The sequence below is a fragment of the Trichechus manatus genome, unplaced genomic scaffold (genome assembly GCF_000243295.1).
Source record: "Trichechus manatus latirostris isolate Lorelei unplaced genomic scaffold, TriManLat1.0 scaffold00021, whole genome shotgun sequence".
NCBI classification, from domain to species: Eukaryota; Metazoa; Chordata; class Mammalia; order Sirenia; family Trichechidae; genus Trichechus; species Trichechus manatus.
In genome coordinates, this window is record NW_004443957.1 from 9,751,577 (window position 1) to 9,776,939 (window position 25,363).

The 25,363-nt window shown below is 39.6% G+C and overlaps 1 protein-coding gene across 1 annotated transcript in view; it reads right to left on the bottom strand.

Annotated features, from left to right (window-relative positions):
* Window positions 1-14,219: 14,219 nt before the first annotated feature.
* The window catches only part of TNFSF4 (TNF superfamily member 4), a 19,638-nt gene continuing 8,494 nt past the window's right edge, over window positions 14,220-25,363 (bottom strand). Inside the window, exons 2-3 of the mRNA XM_004372944.2 lie at window positions 16,541-16,589; window positions 14,220-14,971 (exon numbers count right to left, since the gene is read on the bottom strand). Of these exons, the coding sequence (XP_004373001.1) occupies window positions 14,622-14,971; window positions 16,541-16,589 (399 nt within the window). The 3' untranslated portion in view covers window positions 14,220-14,621. The remainder of the gene's footprint in view (window positions 14,972-16,540; window positions 16,590-25,363) is intronic.

The following is a 25,363-nucleotide window of genomic DNA, read 5'->3' on the forward strand; positions in this document are numbered from 1 at the left end:
TTAAATGAGAAACTATTTTGTTCTGTAAGCCTTCAGCTTAAGTGAGAATAACAGCACAATTGGAAGAGTGTAGTCAATGTCACTGAACTGTGCATGTAGAAATTTTTGAAATGGTGTACCTTTGGCTATGCGTATTTTCACCAAAAAAAAAAAAGGTCGAGAAGTTAGAGGGTTGACATGTTGTGGGGTTGTTAACCAATGTCATAAAACAATATGTATACTAATGTTTCATGAGAAACTATTTGTTCTGTAAGTACAATAAAAGGAAAAAAAAAAAGACATCTTTAAAGTTAAAGATCTGAACAAATACCTATCCTGAAAGTTATAGGGCAGGTGTAAGTTCTGTACTATCTGTAAGAATGATGTAATTATTACTTTATTAAAAGAAATAGTAACCAATATAGTTGGGGAGTAACTAAGTATGTTCCTTTTTAAAATCTTACTCGAAGTTCTATAAATAGAGTGAACAGACTCTATTTCAAGTAGATGTCTCTCAAAAATTCTCTGCCGACTTATTTTTATGCATGTTGTATTTAAATTATATATTAAACCATGATTCTTGTTTGTGACTCTAAAAAAAAAAAAGTAAAATCTTTCATATTAAGTATCAAGCTTTCTCAAGACAGAAAATAGGTGTAAAAATGCTAAGAGGATTTGGAAACTGCGGCCATGAAATTTAAAAACTGAATTAAAATCGTGTGTGTGTGTGTGTGTGTGTGTGTGTGACTGAAGGAGATTGGAAGACTTGCGGCTTATTCTCCATTGTTAAATATTAAAGTATATTTTAATTATAATAACAAATATATAAAACCAAAATGTCTGTCATTAGCTTAATTTAATGTTAATAGAATACCACTCTGCTTCACATTAATTAAGAAAAGTTAGAACCTAAACATACATTATTTTAATATAAAACTAATTCTTACATTGTATGTTGGTTGTATCATAATTTATAAGTTCTGAGATAGATATGAAATAGGGTTGTTAAAGCATTAGTGAACCCTATACCTTAAGAAAAAGCAGTTCTGGTAAAATGGGATTACATATATTTGTTCAATTATTTTGCTCCAAAAAGTTTGACAAATTTTAAATGTTTAACTTGATAAAACAAAACAAAATACTAGCAAACATAATCTAGCAATATTGTAAATGAAAATTATGACCAAGTTTGGTTTTCCCCCATACTGAAAGATGTTTAACATCAAAAATTAACACAATTTACCACATTAGCAGATAAAAGGAGAAAAAATTATCTCAATAGATGCAAAAGATTAATAAAATTGAATATCCTCTTATGATTAAAAAAAACTTACCTAATTATACTTGAAAGAAAATGCTTTTATGTGACAAGAGTACCTACAAAGAATCTATAGCAAATATCTGACTCAGTGGTGAACCACTAAAAGTATTCTTTTTAAAATTAGAAACAAAATAAAGGCACATACTGTCACTATTTTTATTTAACATTTTATGGTAACCAGTGTAGTAAGACAAGGAAAAAATGTATATAAGTAATAAAACGAAGAAACTGGAATGCAGTGCAATTCTTGCCTTTTAGGCAGGGGACCTGGGTTTGATTCCTGGCCAATGCATCTCATGTGCAGCCCCAACCCATCTGTCAGTAGAAGCTTGTGTGTTGCTATGATACTGGTCAGGTTTCAGCAGAGCTTTGAGACTAAGATGGACTAGGAAGAAAGGCCTGGAGATCTACTTCTGAAAATCAGTCAAGGAAAACCCCAAGAACCACAACAGTTTGACCACACCCAATCATGAGGGTAGCATAGGACCAGGCAGTGTTTTGTTCTATTGTGCAAGGGTCCCCATGAGTTGGAGGCAGACTCCACAGGAGCTAACAACAATAAGAGAATACCAAGTTGTTTCCTAAAGTAGGAATACTAATTTACATTCCTACCATCACTTTATAAAAGTTTTGGTTGCTTCATATCCTCACTAACACTAGGTATTTTCAGACTCTACCAATAGTTATTATGCTGTTAATAACAACTGTATTATTAGAGTCTTTGATGAAATCCCAAAATATTCCACAAATAAATAATCAGAGTGGTCAAAGAGTAACAAGACTTCTAGATACAAAGTTAATTTTAAACGGCAACCGCATTTCTATGTTTGGAAAACAATGTTCAGAAAACAATGAAAAGATACCACTTACAATAACAAAAAATGTATAAGATAGTTAGGAATAAATCTAATAAAAAAGTGTAAGACATTTATGAATAAAATATAAAACTTTATTGAAAAGATTAAAGAAGACCTAAATTAATGACTAGAAATGCTTGCTCATAGACTTGAAATTGTAAGATTGTAAAATTGTCAATACTCCCTCCAAAAACTGATCCATAGAGCCCATGCAATTCTAATCAAAATCACAATTAACTTTTGTTTTGTTGTTATTGTTGTTGTTATTGTTTTATAAAACTTGTCACCAAATTCTAAAATTTATCTGGAAGAACAAAAGGGTCATGAATAGCCAAGGCCCTCTTGAGGAAAAAAAAAAAAAACATAAAGGGAAACTCACCTACAAGATGTTAAAAGACACTATTAATTAAAGCATATAGTAATTAAGACAGTGTGATATTGCCACACACACACACACACACACAGAGAGAATAGAACACAGCAATGAATCCAAAATCAGACTCATGCATATATGGAAATCTGAGTGTTGACACAACTGACCTTGTAGATCTATAGGGGGAGGATGATTTTTATAGCAATCACTTCCTGGCATTTCTTTACAGTTTGCACCCACGTATGCATCCCCAGGCTCAAGAATTTAGTTTTGCCTGTCGAAAAAAATACTACAAGCCCTTAATTTACAGAGTTCCCTTCCATCTCTTTTACTGTTCTCAGAATACATTTATTGAAGAAACCTAGAAGGTTGACCTGTGTAGTTTCCCATAATCCAATTTTTGCAAATTCATTAATCAAGGTGCAGCTTATGTTCCTCTGTCATCTGTATTTCCTGCAAACGGACAGCTGGATCTAGAGGCTTATTCGACCCCTTCGACAAGACTGTAGGTCAGGCATAGGGAAACTACTGTCTATTGACCAAATAGTGTTTTTGTAAATAAAGTTTTATTAGAACATTGACACATTCACTTGTTCAAGTTCCATCCATGGCTGCTTTCACCCTGCAAAGGCAGAGTTGAGAAGCTGAGAGACAGAAGCCGTATGGATCACAAATCCTGAAATGTTTACTATCTTATCCTTTACAAAAAAAGTTTCCCAGCCCCTGATGTAGGTGGTTTTGTGTTTTCTTTTGTCTGCAGGCACATGATGCCTGGATTTAGGAACTGTTGATGCCCACTGTCTAGTGGTGCCATTAATTCATTAAGGGTAGTAGAATGTTGATATTCTAATTCTCTCTATTATTTTTTTCATTTATTAGTTGCCAAGCTTTTATAAAGAGATGATTCCCCTCATGTGTTATTTGGCTGACTCCCTATCATCCTCTGAAAATGATCAATTAGCTGTTTATAATATCAAAATAAACTCATGGATTTAAAACATTTATGAGAAGTTTTAGTTAATTTCAGTTATTATCCCTTTTGAACCTTAAAATTACTTGTCGTTGGCTAGTGGTAGCCTCCTCAAGTTGAGTCCTGAGTCTTTTGATATGATTTTTAGTAGTCTTTGATAACTTCTTTACTCTCTGATATGATAACATGTTCCAGGCCCATCTTTACATTTACTGCTCCAGACCTGTAATCAGACATTTCTCCAAGAAGCTGCAGTTTATTTTAATAGCTTAGTAGTTTTTCAACACCTGATGTGTCCAACGTAAGCAAAATGAAGTCTCACCATCTTCGTTTCTAAGAAGTTCGTGTCATCATGGAAGACTAATCCCTAGAGAAGGGCACCATGGTTTGTAAAGTAGAGGGTCAAGAAAACGAGGGAAACCTTCAATTAAATGGCTTGATACAATACCCAAAACAATGGACTCAGACATACCAGCAATCATGGGATCATGGGGATGGCATAGGACCAGGCAATGTTTCATTATTTTATACATAACAGGGTATACTGAGTGTCATGGATTGAATTATGTCCCCCCAAAAATGTGTTTATCAGTTTGGTTGGGCCATGATTCTCAGTATTATATGGTTGTCCTCCATTTTGTGATTGTAATTTTATGTTAAAGAGGATTAGGGTGAGATTGTAACACCCTTACTTACTAAGGTCACATGGCTGACCCAATGTAAAAGGGAGTTTCCCTGGGGTGTGGCCTGTACCACCTTTTATCTTCTAAGAGATAAAAGGAAAGGGAAGCAAACAGAGAGTTGAGGACCACATACTACCAAGAAAGCAGTGCCAGGAGCAGACCATGTCCTTCGGACCTTGGGTCCCTGTGAGGAGAAGCTCCTCATCCAGGGGAAGATTAATGACAAAGACCTTCCTCCAGAGCCAACAGAGATAGAAAGTCTTCCCCTGGAGCTGACACCCTGAATTTGGACTTCTAGCCTACTAGACTGTGAGAAAATAAATTTCTCTTTGTTAAATCCATCCACTTGTGGTATTTCTGTTATAGCAGCACTAGATGACTAAGACACTGAGTATGCTGAGTTGCCTACTTGATGGTAACTAACAACACAGAACAATTTCAAGACCATGAACAATCTGGGCACTAGGAATGCCGATTCCTTCAGTACGTCTTTATTTTTGGTCTCTTCAATGAACAGTTAGGAAAGATGCACATACACACACATATTTATACAAACACACATGTTTAAGATGAAATACCCCATGAGCTCATACTGATACTTGCAATTTAAATTCAGGACTACAGGGTCTTACATTTAACCTCTTGGTGTAGTACCTCTAGCTCCTTTCCTCCACACTAAGAATCCTAGTTCTCAAGTACATGGGGATGATAAACTTAGAATATCTTATAATTACTCATTTACACTATTCCACATTACACACATCATGCTTCAGAATAACAATACTAATATAGCTAACATCAATACAATTAGTAAAAACAGTTTAAAGTACATTTTTTGAATACACTCTCTCCATCATCCCTCACCCATTTTTAGAGTTATGCTACACCTATTTTATTGGAGGATATAGCCACAAGTTTGTGGTAATTTTTTACAGAAGCAATAGGAAACTGATTCAAAGACTCTGATGATAATCTTTTTGCCTAGATACCTAAAGGATTTTCTTTTTTTTTTAAGTTCAGTAGTTTTACTATACTGTATATTTGGAGACGTGGTAGCATAGTGGTTAAGAGATGGCTGCTAACCAAAAGGTCAGCAGATCAAATCTACCAGCTGCTCCTTGGAAACCCTATGGGGCAATTCTACTCTGTCCTATAGGGTGGCTATGAGTCGGAATTAACTTGACGGCAACGGTGTTAGTCACTCAGGGTACGTACTCTGCTTTTTCAATAAGTGGTTCCAAATACTTTTTAATTTCAGAAAAGTTTTTTAAATTATAATTTTTAGCATTCTGCTTGTTATATTTATTTTCTTCTTTAAGGACTCCTTTTATCTTGTATATTGGATCTTCTTTCCTATTTTCATTATTGTCACTTTCTCTTAAACACTGGAACTCATTAAGACAAACTGGAGCCCACATCTGTCTCCGAGCACTACCAACTTTGATGACACTGGTGACTTGCAGGAGAAATTGGACACCTTTGCCACAAAGTTGCACACATGCCTCGCCCAGAATTCGGAGGAGCTGAATGAGGAGATATGGAAGGAGATAGAGGAGCTGTGGGTTTAGGTGTTTCCTCACAACAGCAAGGTCAGCCAGCAGATCAGCAGCCTGACACATGGTAGGAATAGAATAAATTTATGTTGACCACCTGACTGGAAACCTTAGTGGCATAGTGGTTAAGTGCTACAGCTGCTAACCAAAAGGCTGGCAGTTCAAATCTACCAAGTGCTCCTTGAAAACTCTGTGGGTCAGTTCTACTCTGTTCTATAGGATTACTACAAGCTGGAACTGATTCAACAGCAACGGGTTTGGTTTTTGTTTTGTTTTGTTTTGTTTTGTTTTTTTGATTGCCTGACTATTCATTGATTTATAATATCAAATGGGATTTTTATAAACTGAGATATTCAAGTTGCCTTAAGGAATGATCACAGGATTATAGAATTTTACCCCTTAAACCTTATTATAAGGGGAGGATGTAGCTTGTTATGTCCTAAAAATTATAAAAATGAAGTATGTCTTTGTAAATAAATCATCCTAAATAAAGTAGAGGACTGGACTGAAATAACCTTAAGAGATTACTTCCTGCTTATATTTCTACAATTTCAAGTCTTCCTGTTGATTAGTTTGTTGTTTTGTGTAATTTTTTTAATTTTGTAATCCTTCTTCTTCTTTTTTCAACCTCAGGCCTCAAAAATCAAAGAAGGTCAAGACCACACAGATTGGGAGGAAAATGAAAGACTTTTTATATGCATTGGCAATGAAAAGAATGTACATGAAAGTCAAAGTATTTTCTCACCTTTGACAGGACTCCAAGGAAACTACAATGCCGAGAGCCAGTGTTCCAGCCACTAGCATTCCTCTGCTGCCTTCCACAGACAGGCTACAAGAAGATGAGCAAAGTCAACCAGTTTCGTTAGCCAAAATGCTGGTCAAAGACCATGTCTGACCGTGCCCCATGACACAACGGCTCAGCCTCCCCTTCCAAAGGCAACTTCCTGCCTGCTTCTGGATTAAAGGCTAGCCTAGTTGTCCTCCAGGCCTTCAATCAGAATTAAAGGAACTCATGACCTTGAGAGCTGAATGGTCCATCTATCTTTTAATACGCATATTATATATTAACAAGCTTCAAGTGTCAGCTCTCTTAGGTAACATTTACACTTACAATTTAATATCCTTCCATGCCTTGGTCACATGGGAGTGGATGAGTGGCTACCATGACTAGTTACTAGGGGTGCTGTTGGGGAAGTTTCCAGACGCGCTCACATATATATACAGTGCCACAATTCCGAAGGGCTGACAAAAATTGATTTTAGAAGTGGGATGTAATCAAGAAATAAATAAAATAATAGAGTGGTTGAGTTATAAAGGGCTTATTAAAATAATCCTCAGAAATTTTTTGTGTGTGTTTAAAACATCCCACATTGACATTTTAAATGTGAAACACTCTACTAAAAACCACCCAACATGGTTTTTGTTAAATAATTGCTCTAAACTTAGTAAGAATCTCTGTGTATATCTTTTGCCAAAAGTATTTTTTTAAAACTTGGCTCTTATAACTATTTCTCTCCCAGTAAAAGTAACTCAAAGCTTTTTGATCTACTGACAAGAGAATCAGGTCTTTATATGAACTGAGTCAAAGTGAAAAATGACATTGGCAAGAGTTTAGGCTCCTTCCCCAAAGCCTGATAAATTCTCTCTATTTGAAAACCCTCTATATTTAAAAAAGGAGCCCTGGGTGCACAGTGGTTAAGAGCCTGGCTACTAACCAAAAGGTCAGCAGTTCGAATTCACCAGCCGCTCCTTGGATACCCTATAGGGCAATTCTACTTATCCTATAGGGTCGCTGTGAGTCAGAATGGACTGGACGGCAACAGGTTTGGTTTGTTTTTTTGTTTTGGGGGGGTTTTGTTAGGTTTTTTTGTTTTTTGGTATTAAAAAAAAAAAAAGCCCTCTACATAAAACTCTCTACTTGGCACTTACTTTCTGCCTTGTGGAGTAAATGACATTTGTAAATTAATAACAATTATTATGTATTGCCATTACCCAACTGTCACTTCGTTGCACTGTGGTGGCTTGTTTGTTGCTATGAGGATGGAAGATATGCTGCCAGGATTTCAAATACCAGCAGGGTCACTCATGGTGGACAGATTTCAGCAAAGCTTCCAGACTTAGACTAGGAAGAAAGGCCTGGTGATCTACTTCCAAAAATTAGCCCCTTAGGTTGGAAGGCACTCAAATACACAGTGGCCACAAGAATGGACTCGAGTATACCAATGAGCATGAAGATGGTACAGGACTGGGCAATGTTGTGTTGTGTTGTAGATGAGGTCACCATGAGTTGGAGTAAATTCAATGGCAACTAACAACAATTATGTATTGAGACTAACTATGTTCCAGGCAACATACTAGGTAATCTACATAAATTCTCTTTTATGTCCACAATAACCCAGAAGGTATATATCAATATCACCATTTAACAGATGAGGAAAATAAGATTCAGAGTGGTTCAAAAATAAGTTGCCTAATACAGGGGAAACTAACACAACCTGTACAAGGAAAGGTCATGGAGGCCCCATGGACAGATCCAAACTCCCCGAGGGACTGAGTTGCTGGACGGAGGGTTCTGGGGACCATGGTCTCAGGGAACATCTAGCTCAATTGGCATGACACTACTTATAAAGATAATGTTCTACATTCTACCTTGGTGAGTAGTGTCTGGGCTCTTAAAAGCCTGTGAGCAGCCATCTAAGATACTCCACTGGTCTCATCTCTTCGGGAGCAAGGGAGAGTGAAGAGAACAGGGTACAACGAAAAGATTAGTCCAAAGGACTAATTGTCCACAGCTACCAAGACCTTCACTGGACTGAGTCCAGTACAGCTAGATGGTGCCCGGCTACCACCGCTGACTGCTCTGACCAGGATCACAACAGAGGGTTCTGGACAGAGCTGGAGAAGGATGTAGAGCATAATTCTAACTCACAAAAAAAAAAAAAAAAGACCAGATTTACTGGCCTAGAGGAGACTGGAGACACCCTGAGAGTATGGCCCTCAGACACCCTTTTAGCTCAGTGGTAAAGTTACCTTCAAGGTTCACTGATCAGCCTGTGAGTGGACAGCCCAGTAAAACCATGAGAGTAACGAGGTACAGGAGTCCAGTGACAAGGCCCAGAAGGCAGAAGGGGAGTAGGAAGCTGATGATAGGGAACACAAAGTAGAGTAAGGATATTGTTGATGTGTTGTGAGATTGTTAACCATTGTCATAGGGCAACATTTGTAGTAACTGTTAAATGGAAGACTATTTTGTCCTGTAAGCCTTCATCTTAAGTGAGAATAGCAGCACAATTAGAAGAGCGTAGTCAATGTCACTTAAATGTGTATGTAAAAAAAATTTTTGAAATGGCGTATCTTTGGCTATGTGGATTTTCACCAAAAAAAAAAAAGTTGAGAATTTAGAAGGTTAAAATGTTGTGGGGTTGTTAACCAATGTCATAAAACAGCATGTGTGTTACTGTTACATGAGAAACTATCTGTTCTGTAAGCCTTCACCTGAAGTACAATAAAATAAAATAAAAAAAAAAAACAAAAATAAGTTGCCTAAGGTCACCAGATAGTAAATGGCAGAGCCAGAACTTAAAAACAGGCTCCAAAATCTTTACACTATGTATCCTGACTCATTTTCTTTGTTCAGTATGATTCATTCATTCAGCTAATGTGTATCATCTTCTGAACCAGGCCAGAACTCCCTGAGACAAGTAGGTTTGCCTAGTGAAATAGTCTAAAGTAGAGTTAATGAAGAAGGTCATAGAAGTCATAGTCCTCACAGCCTTGCGGGCAGGGATGTGGAGAAGGAGGAAAATAGGATGACTTTAAGGCTTCTGGCTTCAGGAATGATTATGATGCATTTAACCAACATCATGAATCAGGAGAAGGGGTGGGCTTGGTGAGGAAGATAAGAGGTTCTATTGCTGAGTTTGAGGTACCCATTACATCCATGTGGTAGAGCCATCCAAAGGCAGGATAACAAATTAGTTAACCAGTTGCCATCGAGTCAATTCTGACTTATGGAGACCTCTTGTGTGTCAAAGTAGAACTGTGCTCATAGGTCTTCCAATGGCTGATTTTTCAGAAGTAGATTGCCACGCCTTTCTTCCAAGGTGCCTCTGGATGGACTTGAATCTCCAACCTTTTGGTTAGCAGCTGAGGACGTTAACCATTTACACCACTCAAGGAGGGTAGCAGTGATTAAAATTATAGTCTTTGGTGTCAACTTTCCCTGGCCTTGAATGTCAACTCTACCACTTAGAGCTGTGTGCTTTTGGTCAAGTTAATTTACCCCTCTGAGTCTTAGGTTCTCATGTGTAAAATATGAATAACAATACTTACCTCAAACAGTTGTCGGGAGGATAAAAATAAGAAATCCATATAAAAATGCCAATATGATGCCTGGCGCTCAATGAATGGTATTTTATTACTAATAAATCAGATGATTTCAATAAATACGGCAACAGAGTGGAAAATATCTGGGCTGGAGGATAGTTTTAGAAATAATTGGTGTATGAGCAGTGGCTGAAGGCATAAGAATCAATGAGATTGGCAGGTATACAGCACAAGGATCACAAACTCAAATGCCTCAGGGCCAGGCAGCAAATGAGTGAAGAGAATTGGTGTAAGCACATTTGTACATTGTACTAGTGGTGGAAATACTGGGGAAATGGAGAGTATACAGGCTGTCTTAAAGAGGACAGCTGCTACTCAGATTGAGATGGTTGTTGCCATGCCAAAAGATCTGTTGCCATGCAACAGATCTCCTGGTTTTTCCAAGGAAGCCTGAAATATCCAAACATGTAAATGTCAGGAACTAAATTCAACCTCACAAACAAATAAAACACACACATAAGCCATGTTGTACCCTGTTGGCTGCCAGGTTGTGGCCTCTAATGTAGAGAAAGAAGAGGGCTGAGGGTGAATTCCTGAGGAACACCAGCATTAAAGCGCTGCATAGAGGAAGAGAAGGGGTGGAGCAGGCCAAGAAAGGCAGAGAGCAGACAGCAAGGGAGAGGACTGGAAAAGAATGCGGTCAAAGAAGCCAGAGAAGAGGAGCGTTTCAAGAAGGAGAGACTCATCAACAGTATCAAAGGTGACACAGAGATCACTGTGGCCAAACTATACCACACAAGCCCGTTAAGAGTTTTGGCTCCTTCTCGAGGCTGCAAATGCAACTACCACTAAGGAGAGGGGACTGAATACTCAAATCATTACCCCAGGGTAAGAAATGGGCAAGAAGCCCTTAGGGAAAGAAAAGCAGGGCAGGGTAGAATTTTATTTAGATCAGTCTCTTGAACAATGGCCCTGGGGACTTCCAGTGAATGTCTTATCAAAAGTGAAAATGGACTTTGCCATCCTTCCTCTGGACGTGGCTCTGATGGCTAAAATTGCAGGCAGGAGGCAAACCAGAAAGCCTGTCCTGTTCTTCCCTTTTCACTCATGCTAATATCAGAATGCGGAGAAGAGAAGGATAAATAAAAACTCCAACACTAACCAGCAGTGAATTCCAAGATCTTTTATTCATTTCCATGTAAATATCAATATTATTATTAGCTATATTATTAACATCAATATTAATACTCTCTGAGAACCAGGAAAGCACTAAGTACAAAATTATGGCTTAGAATTAGGGGACCTGCCCAATATGCTTAAAAACAAATCAGGATTTGGACCAAGGTTGTATTCCCATTAGCTGTTCTCTAAATAAAAATCACTAAGTAGTAACTGCTCTCGAAGGAATCACCAAGAAGTCTGAGGGAAGATGTTAGCTTGTCAGAGAAAAAAAAAATCCCATATAGTAAAAAGAGAAACTTGTACCTCTTGACTCATGGCAACCAGTACACAGAAACTTAATAGGTGAATTCACAGCCAGCCCTATGAGCATAAGATTCCAAAATGTCAGAGGCTTAAAGATCCTCTCATTTAATGAGTGGAAACTGGGATCCAGAAAAGGGAAAATATGTGCCCTAGGTGACTTGGCTAGTTTGTGACTGAGTCAAAATTAGAACTCAGATCTCCTGCCTTCTTTCTCAGTTCTCTTTCTATACAACTATGCCGTGTCCAAAAAAGAGTTAATTATCCCTTTGGAGGACATGACTTAAAGGAAATCTGACACCGAACGTGCATCCTTTGATGGGCTGGAAGGTGGGGAAGAGGGGCTGGTGCATGGCAGAAACATCCCTGTGTGGCTGAAGGAGGTCAGCATGAGAAGAGAGGCCAAATACACTCAAAGGGTGTGGGTGCCCGTGAGGTGGGGCCATGGTGCCGAAGACAAACTTAACCCACAGAACAGTTATGCTTAGACCTGGCATGGGCACATCCATGAGAAAAATGGACAGAAATTCCAATCTTAAAAAAGTAAACACACATTTTCTTAAATATTACCTACAGTCATAAACCTTAACTTATTCAGATATCACTCATTGAGTAACTTCAATTCTGTAGAATACAGTCAATAGTCAACAACAAAGAAGTAAACAACTACAAACACACTCACTCACACACACACACACACACACACACACACATAAATTCTCTGAGTTGCCAAGACAGACATCACAAAGTTCTTGCTCAGAATAATCGACGTAAAGCATCTAGCTCAGTGCCAAGGCATAGGCCCTCCATAAATGTTTAGCTATTATTATTAATATTCGAGTGTCTTGGTAGCCACCCAAAGCTTGGCTGTGTGTACATTACACACGATATTTTTTTATTTAGCTTCTTTTAATTCAGCATTTTTTTTTTTAGCTTCTCTCCATAATGGATAAAATAGAAGGATGGGGATATAGTTGGGGGTGGACACTTAAGAGGAGATAGAGAAACTGTCTCAGGCCAACAAAAAATCCAAATGTAATTGGGGCCATTTAGTTTAAGGGCAAACAGCCCCCTACCTTTCTGTAGATCCTGGAGACATCACTGTATTGCAGCATAGCACGATAACTATGATGACACAGAATCAGAAAGATTCAGCTATGTGTTATGCACTCTATTTCAAAGGATAGGGAAGTATCTGCTGCAATTAGAACAGTTTTTTTATCAATAAGTTTTAATTTATAAGTTTTGGCACATATAGAACTTATAAATCATCATAAAATCTGAGTTATGAAAAAATCGCATTCATCAATAATACCATAAATATGATTTGTTGTTGTTGTTATTAGTTACTGTCAGATTGATTCCAACTCATGGTTATCCCATGTGTGCAGAGTAGAACTGCTCCGTAGAGTTTTCAAGGCTGTGACCTTTTGGAAGCAGATCACCAGGCCTGTCTTCCAAGGCATTTCCGCGTGGGTTTGAACCACCAACCCTTCAGCTAGTAGTTGAGCACTTAACCGTTTGCACCACCCAGGTACTCCATAAATATGATACACTGTATCAAATTAGGGGGGAGACATTTAAGCTAAGTGTAAGGGAATCCTATTCCCTGAGGCCTTAGTATTGGCTGATTACCACTAGTTGCCAACAAGTTGATTCCTACTTATGGCAACCCCATGTGTGTCAGAGTAGGATTGTGATCCACAGGATTTTCAATAGCTGATTTTTGGGGGGAAGTAGATCACCAGACCTTTCTTTCAAGGCACCACTGGGTGGACTTGAACCTCCAACCTTTCAGTTTAGCAACCAAGCATGTTAACTGCTTGTACCACCCAGGTACTCCTACAGGCTAATTATAGGTCCTCTATTTTCAGTTATCAATGTGAGATCAGATGTCGTATTATAGCATCTCTAGACAGAAGTACTTTTCCCGAGGTATAGTAGCTTCTTAGTGCCTTTTGATATAAAGTTGCATTTGATAATAGAATCACATCAGTTTTTGAAAATAGCCTTGAAAACCCTATGGAGCAGCTCTGTTCTACATATATGGAATTGCCATGAGTCAGAATCGACCGGATGGAAACTGACAACAACAACAGCAATGCGGTATATGTGTACAAGGCATGATGCTATATGTGTGTTATCTCAGCATACACAGGATGATGAGTATGTGTTGCTTTGCCTATCTCTAGTAAGGAATGCATTTTCCTCCCCAACTACTTGCTTAAAATTTCTATTGCCTTTTACCATGAGAGGTCCAGTATCACTGCTATCCTGTGTGATAAAGATAAACTTGCAATAAGTTATCTCTCTCCCTGTTTAGAAAAATCTCTCTTGATTTTCCCTAAGTCACTAATTAGGCTTTACACGGCATCACATCTGATGGTTCTTTGAGGGGGAAGTTTCTATTAAGAAAGTTTGGAAGTCGGGACAGCAGAGTAGTAAAGGAAAAAAAAAAGAAAAACGCACAGCACAGAGTATTCCTTAGACAGGTATCTTCATCAAGTCCTGACAGCTGTTCACAAGTTGATTTTCCTTTTGAACTCTGCCAAACGGAGAGGTATTTAGACAAAAGCAAACTGAGACCAGTTAACCCTGAGAGGCAGCTTTGGCTGCCAGGGTCTTGTCCACACCACCTTTGGCAGATTCATAAATGCCCTTCTTGCTCCTCTTCATTTTGACAAGGTCAAATATTGAATTTCAGTCAATGGCCGTCAAGTGCCTTTTCCAATGAAGTGAGTTGATTATGATGATTTCCTGACCAATGAAAACAATGTGCTTTGAGGAAGAGGCACTTATTTCCTCAATCCCACAAAGGTGCCTAATGGGGTCCAGGCAGTCATGGGGAGAAGGGCAAGGTGATTTAAACGATATTAGGATAAATAAGGTTAATTGATATGCAAAAGAAGTTTTAAATATCCCTGAGGAGAAGGTGTCATCTGCTTCTGGTCACATCTCATGTGGCCATGGGGGTGCTGGGCTGGGGCATCTCCTCCACTCACAAGGAAGATCAGTCTCCTGTCCAGTCCCAGCTTGGCTTCATGCTGGTGCTTGGCCTAGGTGCCGCCATCAGATCCTCACTGGACACAGAATTCACCAGGATTTTGATGGATGAGAATCAGTTCCCCACCATTCACCTGGATGTCTTCACAGGAGGTATTATGAGTGCTCACATTCAAGTATACTTTGTCTTTGAAAGCCAGATAGGCCACTGTGACAGTGTTGATAGACCTGACTTTAGTCAGGGAGAGGAGGGGCTCCCAGCCCTTCCGGTATAAAAGGGTGAGGCTGACCTCCTGGGAGAAGTAGCCCTTCAAGGAGATGAGATAAAACCCATCACAGCTGATGATGATGGAGTTGTCTTGCACCTTCATGGTTTCCTGGTTGTTTGGGGATGTGAGGATGAAACCTTTCTTGTTCTCACACCCTGGGGAGGGGAGGGGGCAAGAAGAAAAAAAGAATGATTCCTAAGCACAGCGCTGGGAAGCAACCTTCCAATATGACTAGTCACATGAGAAGAAAGTGACAGGGAAAGATATTGAGAAGAGAAAAAGCAAGAGAGCACTGTGTTTCTACATGTGGAATGGAAGAGGAAGAAAAGCTGAGACTTCTTGTGGGCAAGGGAATCTCAGATGGGGCTGGGTTGGGAGCTAAATGATTACAGCAATTGTCACAACAGGCAGGAAACAGAGCTTGGAGGTTTCCCTGGGTTTTTTAGAACCAGAAGGTGTTGGCAACATCAGCACTTCCTTTCTTCCTCAGTGTATGGACTAGGACAAAGAGCAGCAAGGATGTCCCTTGTCCTGGGTCTGCACGTCACCGCTACTCAGAAGCTTGAATCAAAGCAATTGTTCTTACCTATTCTCTATCCTCCCTCCACTTGGCCCTGGAATGAAAATCTTTCACATGTCCTGGACACTGGACTTACAAACAGCATTTACTACTGGCCTTGACCAGCAGTCACTTAAGCCTAATAATACAGCTGTGCATTTCAGAACACCTATGAACTCAGGGTGGACTCAACAAAATGCAGATGGAGGAGCTAAAGGAAGCAGACTTGCTGTTCACGTCTACCTCCTTACTGCTAGTGTGTGCGTGTGTGTGTGTGTGTGTGTGTGTGCGTGTGTGTGTGTATGTGTTTCTTAGGTAACTTGGGAAGAGTCACTACTATAGGAGAAAGAAAAGGAGGAGGAGGAGGCAGAGTAATGGCTTTGATAGATTTGTGTGGAGCCAGTTCAATTTAAGTATAAGCCAGAAGCTTACATTTCTTTTCTATATCAGCCCCAACATTATTCTGAATGCCCAAGCAACCACATCTTGGATGCCCTGCTTTGGTCCATTTCTCTTAGTGATGGGAAAAAATAGGTCCCCATTGCTGGCTAGAATTCAATAATTCTTGCTTTGTACCAAGCCCTGAGGGCATACTTTGAATTAAAAACAAGGACCAGTTATGGAGAGCAGGATATACTTCACTTCAGGCTCAGGAGGACTTGATAAACATATAAATATTCGGATAGAAATCACCAGTGGTTGTCGTAGTATGATCATAGATCCAGATAATGCTCTCCTGGTAGGTAAAGTATCAAATTGCCTTCATATCTGGAGCCTCCCCCTCCCCACATGAAGGTATGATTTGTCTGAGAATAGAATTATCAGGAAATGATGCGTCAGACAGATCTGTAGGAAGTAAAACCTTTGTTTTCTTACCTGAAAAATGAGAATAATTCCTATCTCAAAATGTTCCTAGGGAAATTAAGTGAGGCATATAAGGTAATTAGCACAGTGACCAGGGCATATTCGGTGCCTAATTAATCTCCTTTTCTTCTTTATCCTGCCCTCTTTGTCTCTGATGAAAATAATGAGGTGGGCTCCAACAATTCCAGAATATATTGCTTCCACAAGGGAAGGGAGAGAGTTTGTACTCTGGAGGAAAGTAAGAGGCTGAAGAGAAGAGTCTTTTAAAAACATGAATCAGTTAAACTTTGACAATACTTACTGGTAAATTGTACTCTGATACTTTGAATTGGAGGATACTGAGGTGGCACCTGAGGGAGAAAAAAAAAAAAAAAACATTTTTAGGAAAAATGAACAAATGGAGTTGGCAAGTCATATCCAATGAAGCAGAAATGCAGTGGCCCGTAGACAGAAACTCCAAAAGAGTTTTGCACTAAACAAGAACTTGACAAAAGACAACTTTTTCTATGAAGTTTAGACCCACACTTCCCAGCCACCCATCTTTCTTTTCTATAACATCTCTTAAGAGTTAAGACTATTCTGCTCCTTTACACAAGCATCTGAGATCTGTCCTCAGTTCTGCCAGACAGTATATCCTTTGGTATACTGTTTTGACTCACTGAATCCCAATTTCCCATATTGGAATAAGAGAGCACTTAACAGTCATCTTGTTAAGAAACCCATTCAGTCATAGAAATCTCCTCATGAAGAAGGTTGTGACCAATCAATCTGTCATGGCCACAGACTCCCAGAATGCACTGGGAGTGAATTCCAGAAGCTTTCTTGTTACCTGCTTATTTACTGTAATACAGGAGTAAAGAGGTCCTATTTTCAGGGGACACAGGCAATAAAAACTGGTCTAGTCCTTAAGAGTACACTATATTTGCGTGTAGCTTTTCTTAATGTGGGGTTTTTCCCTTCTCTTCAATGGCTTGGAAAATCCAATTTGAAGCAAGTGAGTACTCAGCAGCAAGAAAGGAAGTAAAACAAAGAGAAGTCCAGTAGGTAAAATGCCTGCAGAAATGTGATTAAAATAACAAAGAAGTTCAATATGGAGCAAACACCAAGATATACTAAGTGAAAACAAAGCAAAGGGCAAAATCATGTGTACAGTGTATTCCCATTTAAGTTAAAAAATGGCAATAATGCTTGTATGGGTATTGAACGTATCTGAAAGAATACATGAGAAACTGGTCACAAAAGTTGCCTCTGGACAGGAATTAGAACCCTGACATCAGGAGTGAGAGACCCTTACTTTTCACTGTCTACTTTTTTATGTTTAAAAAATGTTGTGCCATATATTTATATTGCATACTAAAAAAAGAAATAGAAAAAAAAATGCCTATTGTGCCTGCCAAGACAGCAGTCCTTCCCCCGGGGTTATTTCTGGCAAGCTGTCCTGATGAAAGGTGTGGTAAGGGATTTGTTTTCATACCCTAGAAAGTGGAATCCCTGCTTCCCACTCTCCTGGCACACTAACTAGTAGCAAGAGGATTCCATTGGCGACTGCCCACACAGATGGGGAAACCCCTACTTCCCTTATAAGTCTAGTCAAAGCCTTACCAAGCTGAAACCAACAGGCAGCGTAGGAAGAAAGGAGGGCAGTTCTGAAGCCAGCACTTGGACAGATATGTTGACTTGGGTAGAAATGGGAAGTCTTTAGCTCCCTCCCCTCTGTAAACTGTTTGTGTCAGCTGAATTAGTGTTCTTTACGCTTAAGGCAATGTTCTGGAGAAAGACCTCTCAGAAGGCATATTACCCTACCACCATAATCCTCTGGGTAAATAAATGACCCCTTAACTCTGGGTCACCATGAATCGCCACCTTGTTGAATTCAGAAGCAGCCTGTGGGGTAGCACAGGGCTCAGCATCCAGCAACCTGGGTTTGAATACAAGGCAGTCAGGTACAGTGTATTCTAGGCAAGTTACAAAACCTCTTTTGACTTCAGTTTTCTTAACTTTAAAAATTACTACAAGATCTTGGGCATCGCTTTCAGCATTAACTTTCCATGATTTGGATTTTGTAAGTTGCATCTTGCCACCCCCCATCTGTCAGTTTGTTGTATTGTGGTGATTTGTGTGTTGCTATGATGCTGGAAACTATGCCACCAGTATATCAGATACCAGCAGGGTCACCCATGGTGGACAAGTTTCAGCAAAGCTTCCAGACTAAAACAGACTAAGAAGAAAGTCCTGGTGATCCACTTCCAAAAATTAGCCAGTGAAAATCTATGGATTACAACAAACTATTGTCAGATATAGTGCTGGAAGATGAGCCTCCTAGTTTGGAAGGCACTATACAACAGACGCCGACAAGGGACTCGAGCACACCAGTGATCATCAAGATGACGCAGAACTGGGCAATATTTTGTTCTATTATCCACAAGGCCACCATGAGTCAGAGCTGACTCAATAGCGACTAACAAGTTGCAACTTTGAGTCAATTTTAATAAAAGAGAAAAGCAGGAATCCTTCCTTATCCCCAAATTTACTTCAGGCTCCCTGACCGACAAAATCCTTGTGATTATTTGATTGGCTTTACAAAAATCTCCAAAAAGTTCCTGAAAATTAAAAAAAATTCCCAACTTTCTGAAATGCCCTGATAAAGTAGGGGCGGTAGTGACCAAGCTGACATCCTCTGAGACCAAGATGTTGAGAGGCAGAAAGGAACAGCACATGTGACCTCCTCTCTTGGACTGGTCTACTGGAATTTCAGACTCAGGCCTCTTTGTTCCTTTTCCTGAAGGTCACCCAGGGGTCAAAATTTGCATATTCTCAGAAGTCTCTCAGTAGCATCAGTGCTGTTAAATCAAGGCAACGTTGTAAAGTAGAAAAAGACGGTCCTTTCTCTTGCTCCCTGCCCTTCCGCCATTTCCCCCCTCGCCCTCCACACCTGGTTACCTCATGCTGACTACCCACTGCCCAGAAACAAACACTCCCACAGTGCCCAATTCAAAGCCTTCATGGTTTGGCTCCAAAATCTTTGTCAAGCTTTATAGTCATACATATTCTTTCCATGTTTTATGATCTAGCCAATCATTTGCTCTCATTTCCTTGTCTTTGGATAGAGAGCTTGGCAGGATGGGACAAACAGCATAGGCTCTGGAGTCAGATTCAGTTCAAATTCTGACTTCTCTGGTTTTGTGAATTTAGAAATGTTACATACCATTTCTGAGCTTTAGTTTTTTTATTTGTGAAAATAAGGCATAATAGGTACCTTCACTGGAGTCTCCCAGGAGATGACTGTGATGTTTAAGGAGAATAACACATGTGAAAGCAGCTTGCCTGGCACAGAGTAAACATTCAAAACTGCTTGCTTCTTTTGTTGTCTCCACCAAGAATGTTCTATCTATCTCTGCCGATCAAATTCTTACTACTTCCCAGGCCTAAATCACATCCCTGATTTTTGACGTCTGTACTCCCATAAAAAGTATTTTGAATAAGTCTAATGGCATTTACCCCCTACTGATTTATAATACATCCATTGGATACATGCCTCATCTCCTCCACCAGCCTACTTAGCTGTGCAGCCTTGGAAAAGCTACATTACCTTGCTAATCTTCAGTCTCCTTATATGAAAAATGGAGATAACAAAAATCTATATCTCTGAGAGATATTGTGAGGATTGAATGAGATAATGTATGTGAATTTTAAGCACCCAGTCTGGGACTTTGTTGATTTAATGTCAGCTATTATTCTTGTATGTACATGGAAGACAAGATCCTTGTGATGTTCATAATTTATTCTATGTAACATTATATACCACCAACTATCTGTCAGTTTGTCTTACTGTGTTGGCTTGTATGTTGCTACGATGCTGAAAGCTATGCCACCGATATTTCAAATACCAGTTAAGGTCACTCATGACAGTGCATTTCAGCGAAGTTTCCAGACTAAGACAGACTAGGAAAAAAGGCCTGGAGATCTACTTCCAAAAATTAGCCAATGAAAATCCTGTGGATTACAACAAAACATTTTTGCCCAATATAGTGCTGGAGATGGTGTTGGACCATGCAACATTTTGTTCTTTTATACCCATGTCACCATGAGTTGGAGCCGACATGACAGTAAGTAAAAACAACACTATATAAGTTTTACATGTTTATAGAATGAAGAAATGAATTTTTAAAAAAAGACTAACAAAATCATCAAGCCCCTAAAATGTCAGCCCTCTAGTCTCTATGGTCCAGAAGAACAGAACCGAAGAATCTGGGCTTCATGAGAAAGATTACCAGAAAATTACCCACATGCAGAAATATGCTTTTTGTATACCAAGAAAAGCAAAATACCAAAACATAACTGAAAATGTCAAAGGCCCGGGAAGGCTTGTATGGGAGGACAAGCTATAGGATAAAGCATCTTCAATCTGCAAAGTCTGAAGAGCCCACGCATTCTCAAAAGTGAAATGGAAATTCCTCCCTTAAGTCTCTACACCAGAATCAAAGTCCACACTGAAGCTTGATAAGATGGTCTCAGAAGCATGAAAAGGTATAAAAGAAGACATCTTCTAGCTGAATCTTATATTTTACAAATAAGGAATTTGAGGTCAACAGAAGTGTAGGGATTTGACTCCTCCCCTCCACTTTAGTACATTTTTCTTTATACCACAAAAGTAATTTTTATTCTTCCACTGCAAATTTGAATTGAGGAGAAACTGCCATGAAAACTGCAGTAATGTTCCATTCCTTGTGTCCACGTCACTGCCAGTCTTGGAGAAGAGAAGAAGCTGCAGCATTCAGTGGACAGGCAGCCCAGCAGTCTCACAATGACCTCATGGTGAGAGCACATGGGGAAAGCCAGAGTCCAGGCTTCCTTTCTGGGTTTGAGGGACTGTCATACAAGAAGCCAAGAAAACAGGAACAACTGAATACTCAGTAGGCACTTCACATATGAGCACATGTGGCAGATCTAGGAGCAACTGATGATGCAATGGGAAGGTCTGCCAGCCTGATGGTTCCAAATTCTAATGTGCATTAGAATCTCCTAGGAAATGTGTAAAAAGTGCAGATGGCTCAGTGACTCAATGACTTATTCCCAGAGACTCTGATTCCAAAGGTCTGGGTGGACCCAGGAATCTTCATTTTCACAGGCACCCAAAGTTCAGCATTGGAGAATCACTCCACTAAACTGTGAACTCCCAGAGACTTGAATTCAGGGAATGTATCTTCTTCTATGCCCTGTGCAATAACTATCTCAAAGCTGGTGCCCAAGAAATGTTTGCCTTACTGTAAGTATTATTCAACTGTTCGATGAATAATATGATTGTCATACTATTCAGTAGTTTGGTGGCAGAAGCATCAACAATTACTGAGTACTATTGTAGTACTATTGTATTATTGAGTACTATTGTAGTTCCATTGAGTACTGCTATTGTAGCAGGTAGTACTCTTAACTCTGGGAACACAAAGGAATAGATCACACAATCCTTCTTTTTGAACAAACTTATACTCCAATCCGGGAAAGTGTCCCTTACCTAAAAAGACAAAGGTAATCTTTGATAAATGCCAAATGAGCAGTATCCCTAGGCAATGCATGTCATAAGGTTCCAGAGAGTAGAAACATCATTGTAGGCTGTGGTAGCTAAGAAAGATTCACCAGGGAGGAAAGACTTAGACTTAGGTCTTGAAAGAGAGAGAAGACCCAGATAAGCAAAAGGCATAACATAATTAGCTAGAGGAAAGGTCTAGAAATGAGACCATGCTTAATGTGTTCAAAAAAAAGAGAAACTTACTGAGCACTTATAACATGCCATGTACTGAGCTAAGCCCTTCCAAATCCATTGCCTCATTTGCTGCTCAAAATAACCCCTGAAGTAGGAGTAATAATTACCCATATTTTAAAGATAGGAAAATGAGAATCAGTGTTAAGAACTTGCTCAAGAATCAACAGGTATTAACTTGAGTTTGATCAAATGCCAGGGTTCTTTCTATGATAATGTGCCTCTTCTTTATCCTACACTATCTTAAGAGTAAAAAAACTCTTAAAATGCATTAATCTGAGAGTTTAAGATTAATATGAATCATTTTCATCATCAGTACTAGACAAGATGAAGTTATTATCTTTTGGATAGTTCTCAAAATACTCAAATATATCTCAAAATGCCCAGAAATTCTCCTCCAGTAAGAGCTCCTAAGCCAACCCCATAGGGTCATTTGTATAGTTCAGAATGGCAAAATGATTAACTTGGCTCTGATTAGGCACAACTGTCCTGGCAAAGGGCAGCAGGCCTATGGACAAGTACAAAGTAGGCTGCAAGCAGGTACTGCAAAGAAGAGTCTTACTAGGTCCTTTCCTGGCCTCTCTCAGTGCCCCCAGCTCTGAGCTCTCTAAGAACATCGCTGGAAGTGTTTGATGTCTGCCATTTTGCCAGTAGCCAGTACTGTGTACTCAAAAAGGTATGTGATGCTTGTTTCAAAAGCTTATCTTTAGAGAGTGTGAGCCTCCAATTCTGACTCACTGGATGTGGCATGGGGCTGCCCACTTTACACTCATTTAGCATTTGTCCTGGAGGGGCAATCTACGGCAGGAGGGAATGATACTCATCAAGTATGAAACCAGGAAATGGGCTCTACATTCACTATGTGGGCCTTGCCCTTCCTCACTTGATGGTAGGCCACAATGTCAAGATCCTGGGACAAGGTAGGGGTAAGGGTAGGGAGTAAGTCAGTGGAGGATTGTGGGGAAAGAGATCTGTGATGGGGACTCCCCAGGTCACCATGAGCCTCCACTGGGATGTGGCCTCTCCTCCCCACACATTGGGCTTCAGGTCAATCAGAAGAGATCTGAGAGATGGTAAAAACACATCTCATGAGCTTCCAGGGTGTGTATTTCAAGGGGCCTCTGAAGAGGAAGACAGAATTTTTCACACCCACTATGGTAGCTAAGAAGATAGATTTTTTTCCCTCGGATTTAGTGTGTCTTCAGTTCTCCATGGAAACAGCCCCTCACAAAGTTATGGGTCCCCACTTCTAACCAAGGAATTTCAGAACCCCACCCAGAGAGATAAAGAGAAATGAATAGAAAAAAAAGAGTAAGCGCTGGTTCTCTGGCCAGGGAAGTCTTCCATGCTCAGAAAACCTTATCCCAAAAGTTATGTTTCTCAGAGACAAAAATACTATGTTACCTTGAAAACCTGGTTAAATACAGAATTTGTTGGGATTAATTAACTCAAAGAAAATCCATTTTAATTGTCATCCAAAACCTTCTCTTTCTCCATCCCTACTCTTCATCATCCCTGCCAGCTCCCTTTGTTTGCAATCTCTCTCTTAACCTCCACCTTCCTCACCAATGCACAGTCTATGGGATCTCCTAATACCATCCTCTCTCTAACCACTTCCACTCTTCTTGTCAAATCTACTTAGAAATGGCCATATAAGTCTTCCCTCAGAGGTCTCCATTTACAGACCCATTCCTTTCTATCTCAGAAAACATAAACTGTGGTTTCATTGTTCCTAATGTTTAGTTGTTGACAGATTCCTAAGAGAAACTTGTGTATTCATGTAAACAACCAAATCAGTTAAAATCATCCATGTAGCAGGAACACACCTTCAAAGTTATGTGATGGACCCAATGCACCAAGTCTTCATATCCTTAAAGAGAATATTCTCTTACAGCTGGGTTTCTCTTCCTATATTAAGTGTACTTTGGGGAAGTCCTCAAAGTACACTGACAAAGAGATCTGCCAAAACATTTCTGAGAACTCCCTTCCTCACCTCAGTGATTGGGGAAGTCTCCACCATATTATCCTTGTATCAGCTTAGTCTCTAACCAACTGGAATGATAAGTTTACAACGTATCCACTTTATCACCCTACATCCTGCCATACCTCAAACATAATTGGCGCTCAGTAAATAAAAGTTTTCTGAACAAAACAGAGTTTAGCCCCTTAGGCTATGCCTGGAGTGTAGCCAGTGGCTGCATGGTCACATACATCTGACACTGATTCTAAGCAGCACCATATATTTTTCAAGGCTTTTTAAATTGTCCCATTCATCTTTGAGTACAAAGGAAGCAACAGAATTATTATAGTCAATATTTTTCCATTTGAAGTCACTCATTCGTCATCTCATTTGCTATAGGGACTGTTGCTTTGAAAGGCAACCTAGTAGAGTGGACAAGGCATTGGGCTGGGAACAGGGATACCTGGTTCTGGTCTTGAACCTTTCCCTACCTCAGTCTTTCATTTCTTCTTCTGAATATCCAGCCTCGGTTAAGGTGGCTGGAATAAATAATTTCAGAGATTAGGCAAATCACAATATTCGAAAGGGAAATTCCAAGGGATTGGGTAGTAAGGTTTGAAAGAAGACCTTTTCAACACAATAGACTCCTCTGCTATAATCAAAGCAGAAGGACTCCTTCTCCCCAAGTAGTTCCTCTGACGGTTAATGATCAATTAAGATGATCCCTGTTGTGTGTCTGCAATGAAGCTCTTAGCCTCATTTGCATTTTAAAAACTCTCTTCAGGACATCTGAATAATCCTAAACATTTACTCTGGTACAAACTGAGACTAATGACTGGTAAAAACCATCTCAGAATAGCAGTGGGATGATGGTGGTGATGGTAGTAACAATGATGATGACGTTTTAAGCTAAAGCCTTTCTGTTGATCAACGGAAGGGAAACCAAGTGGCTGCATGTAAAAGAAAAGTATGCTCCTTTTATAATCCCAATTGAGAAACTAGTATCGAAACTTGTAGGTAGCTTTTTGTGGAGCTTCTTGTTGCAGGACAGAAAAACAACAGAGGTGCCGAGGCCCTAGGCACTGAAGCACTGTATCCCTGCCCCTCGGCTATTCAGCACTATTTATATGCTATGTTGTTGCTTTCATCTGGCCTTCATTCCCCACTGGGCTAGAAGCTCTAGGAGGACTATGTCCATCTTGCTCATCATTGTTCTCTCCGTGCCTGACAGCTAGCTGGCACTCCATATATATTGCTGAGTAACTGAATGAATAAGTGGTTGAGTAGTTATTTGCCCATAATGTGCAAATCATACTATCACATGGAAGTAATTCTTAAAATCAGAGTATATGATGGGAAACTAAATTGAGAAACAAAATTTAGGATTGTTCTTCCTAAAATAGGAT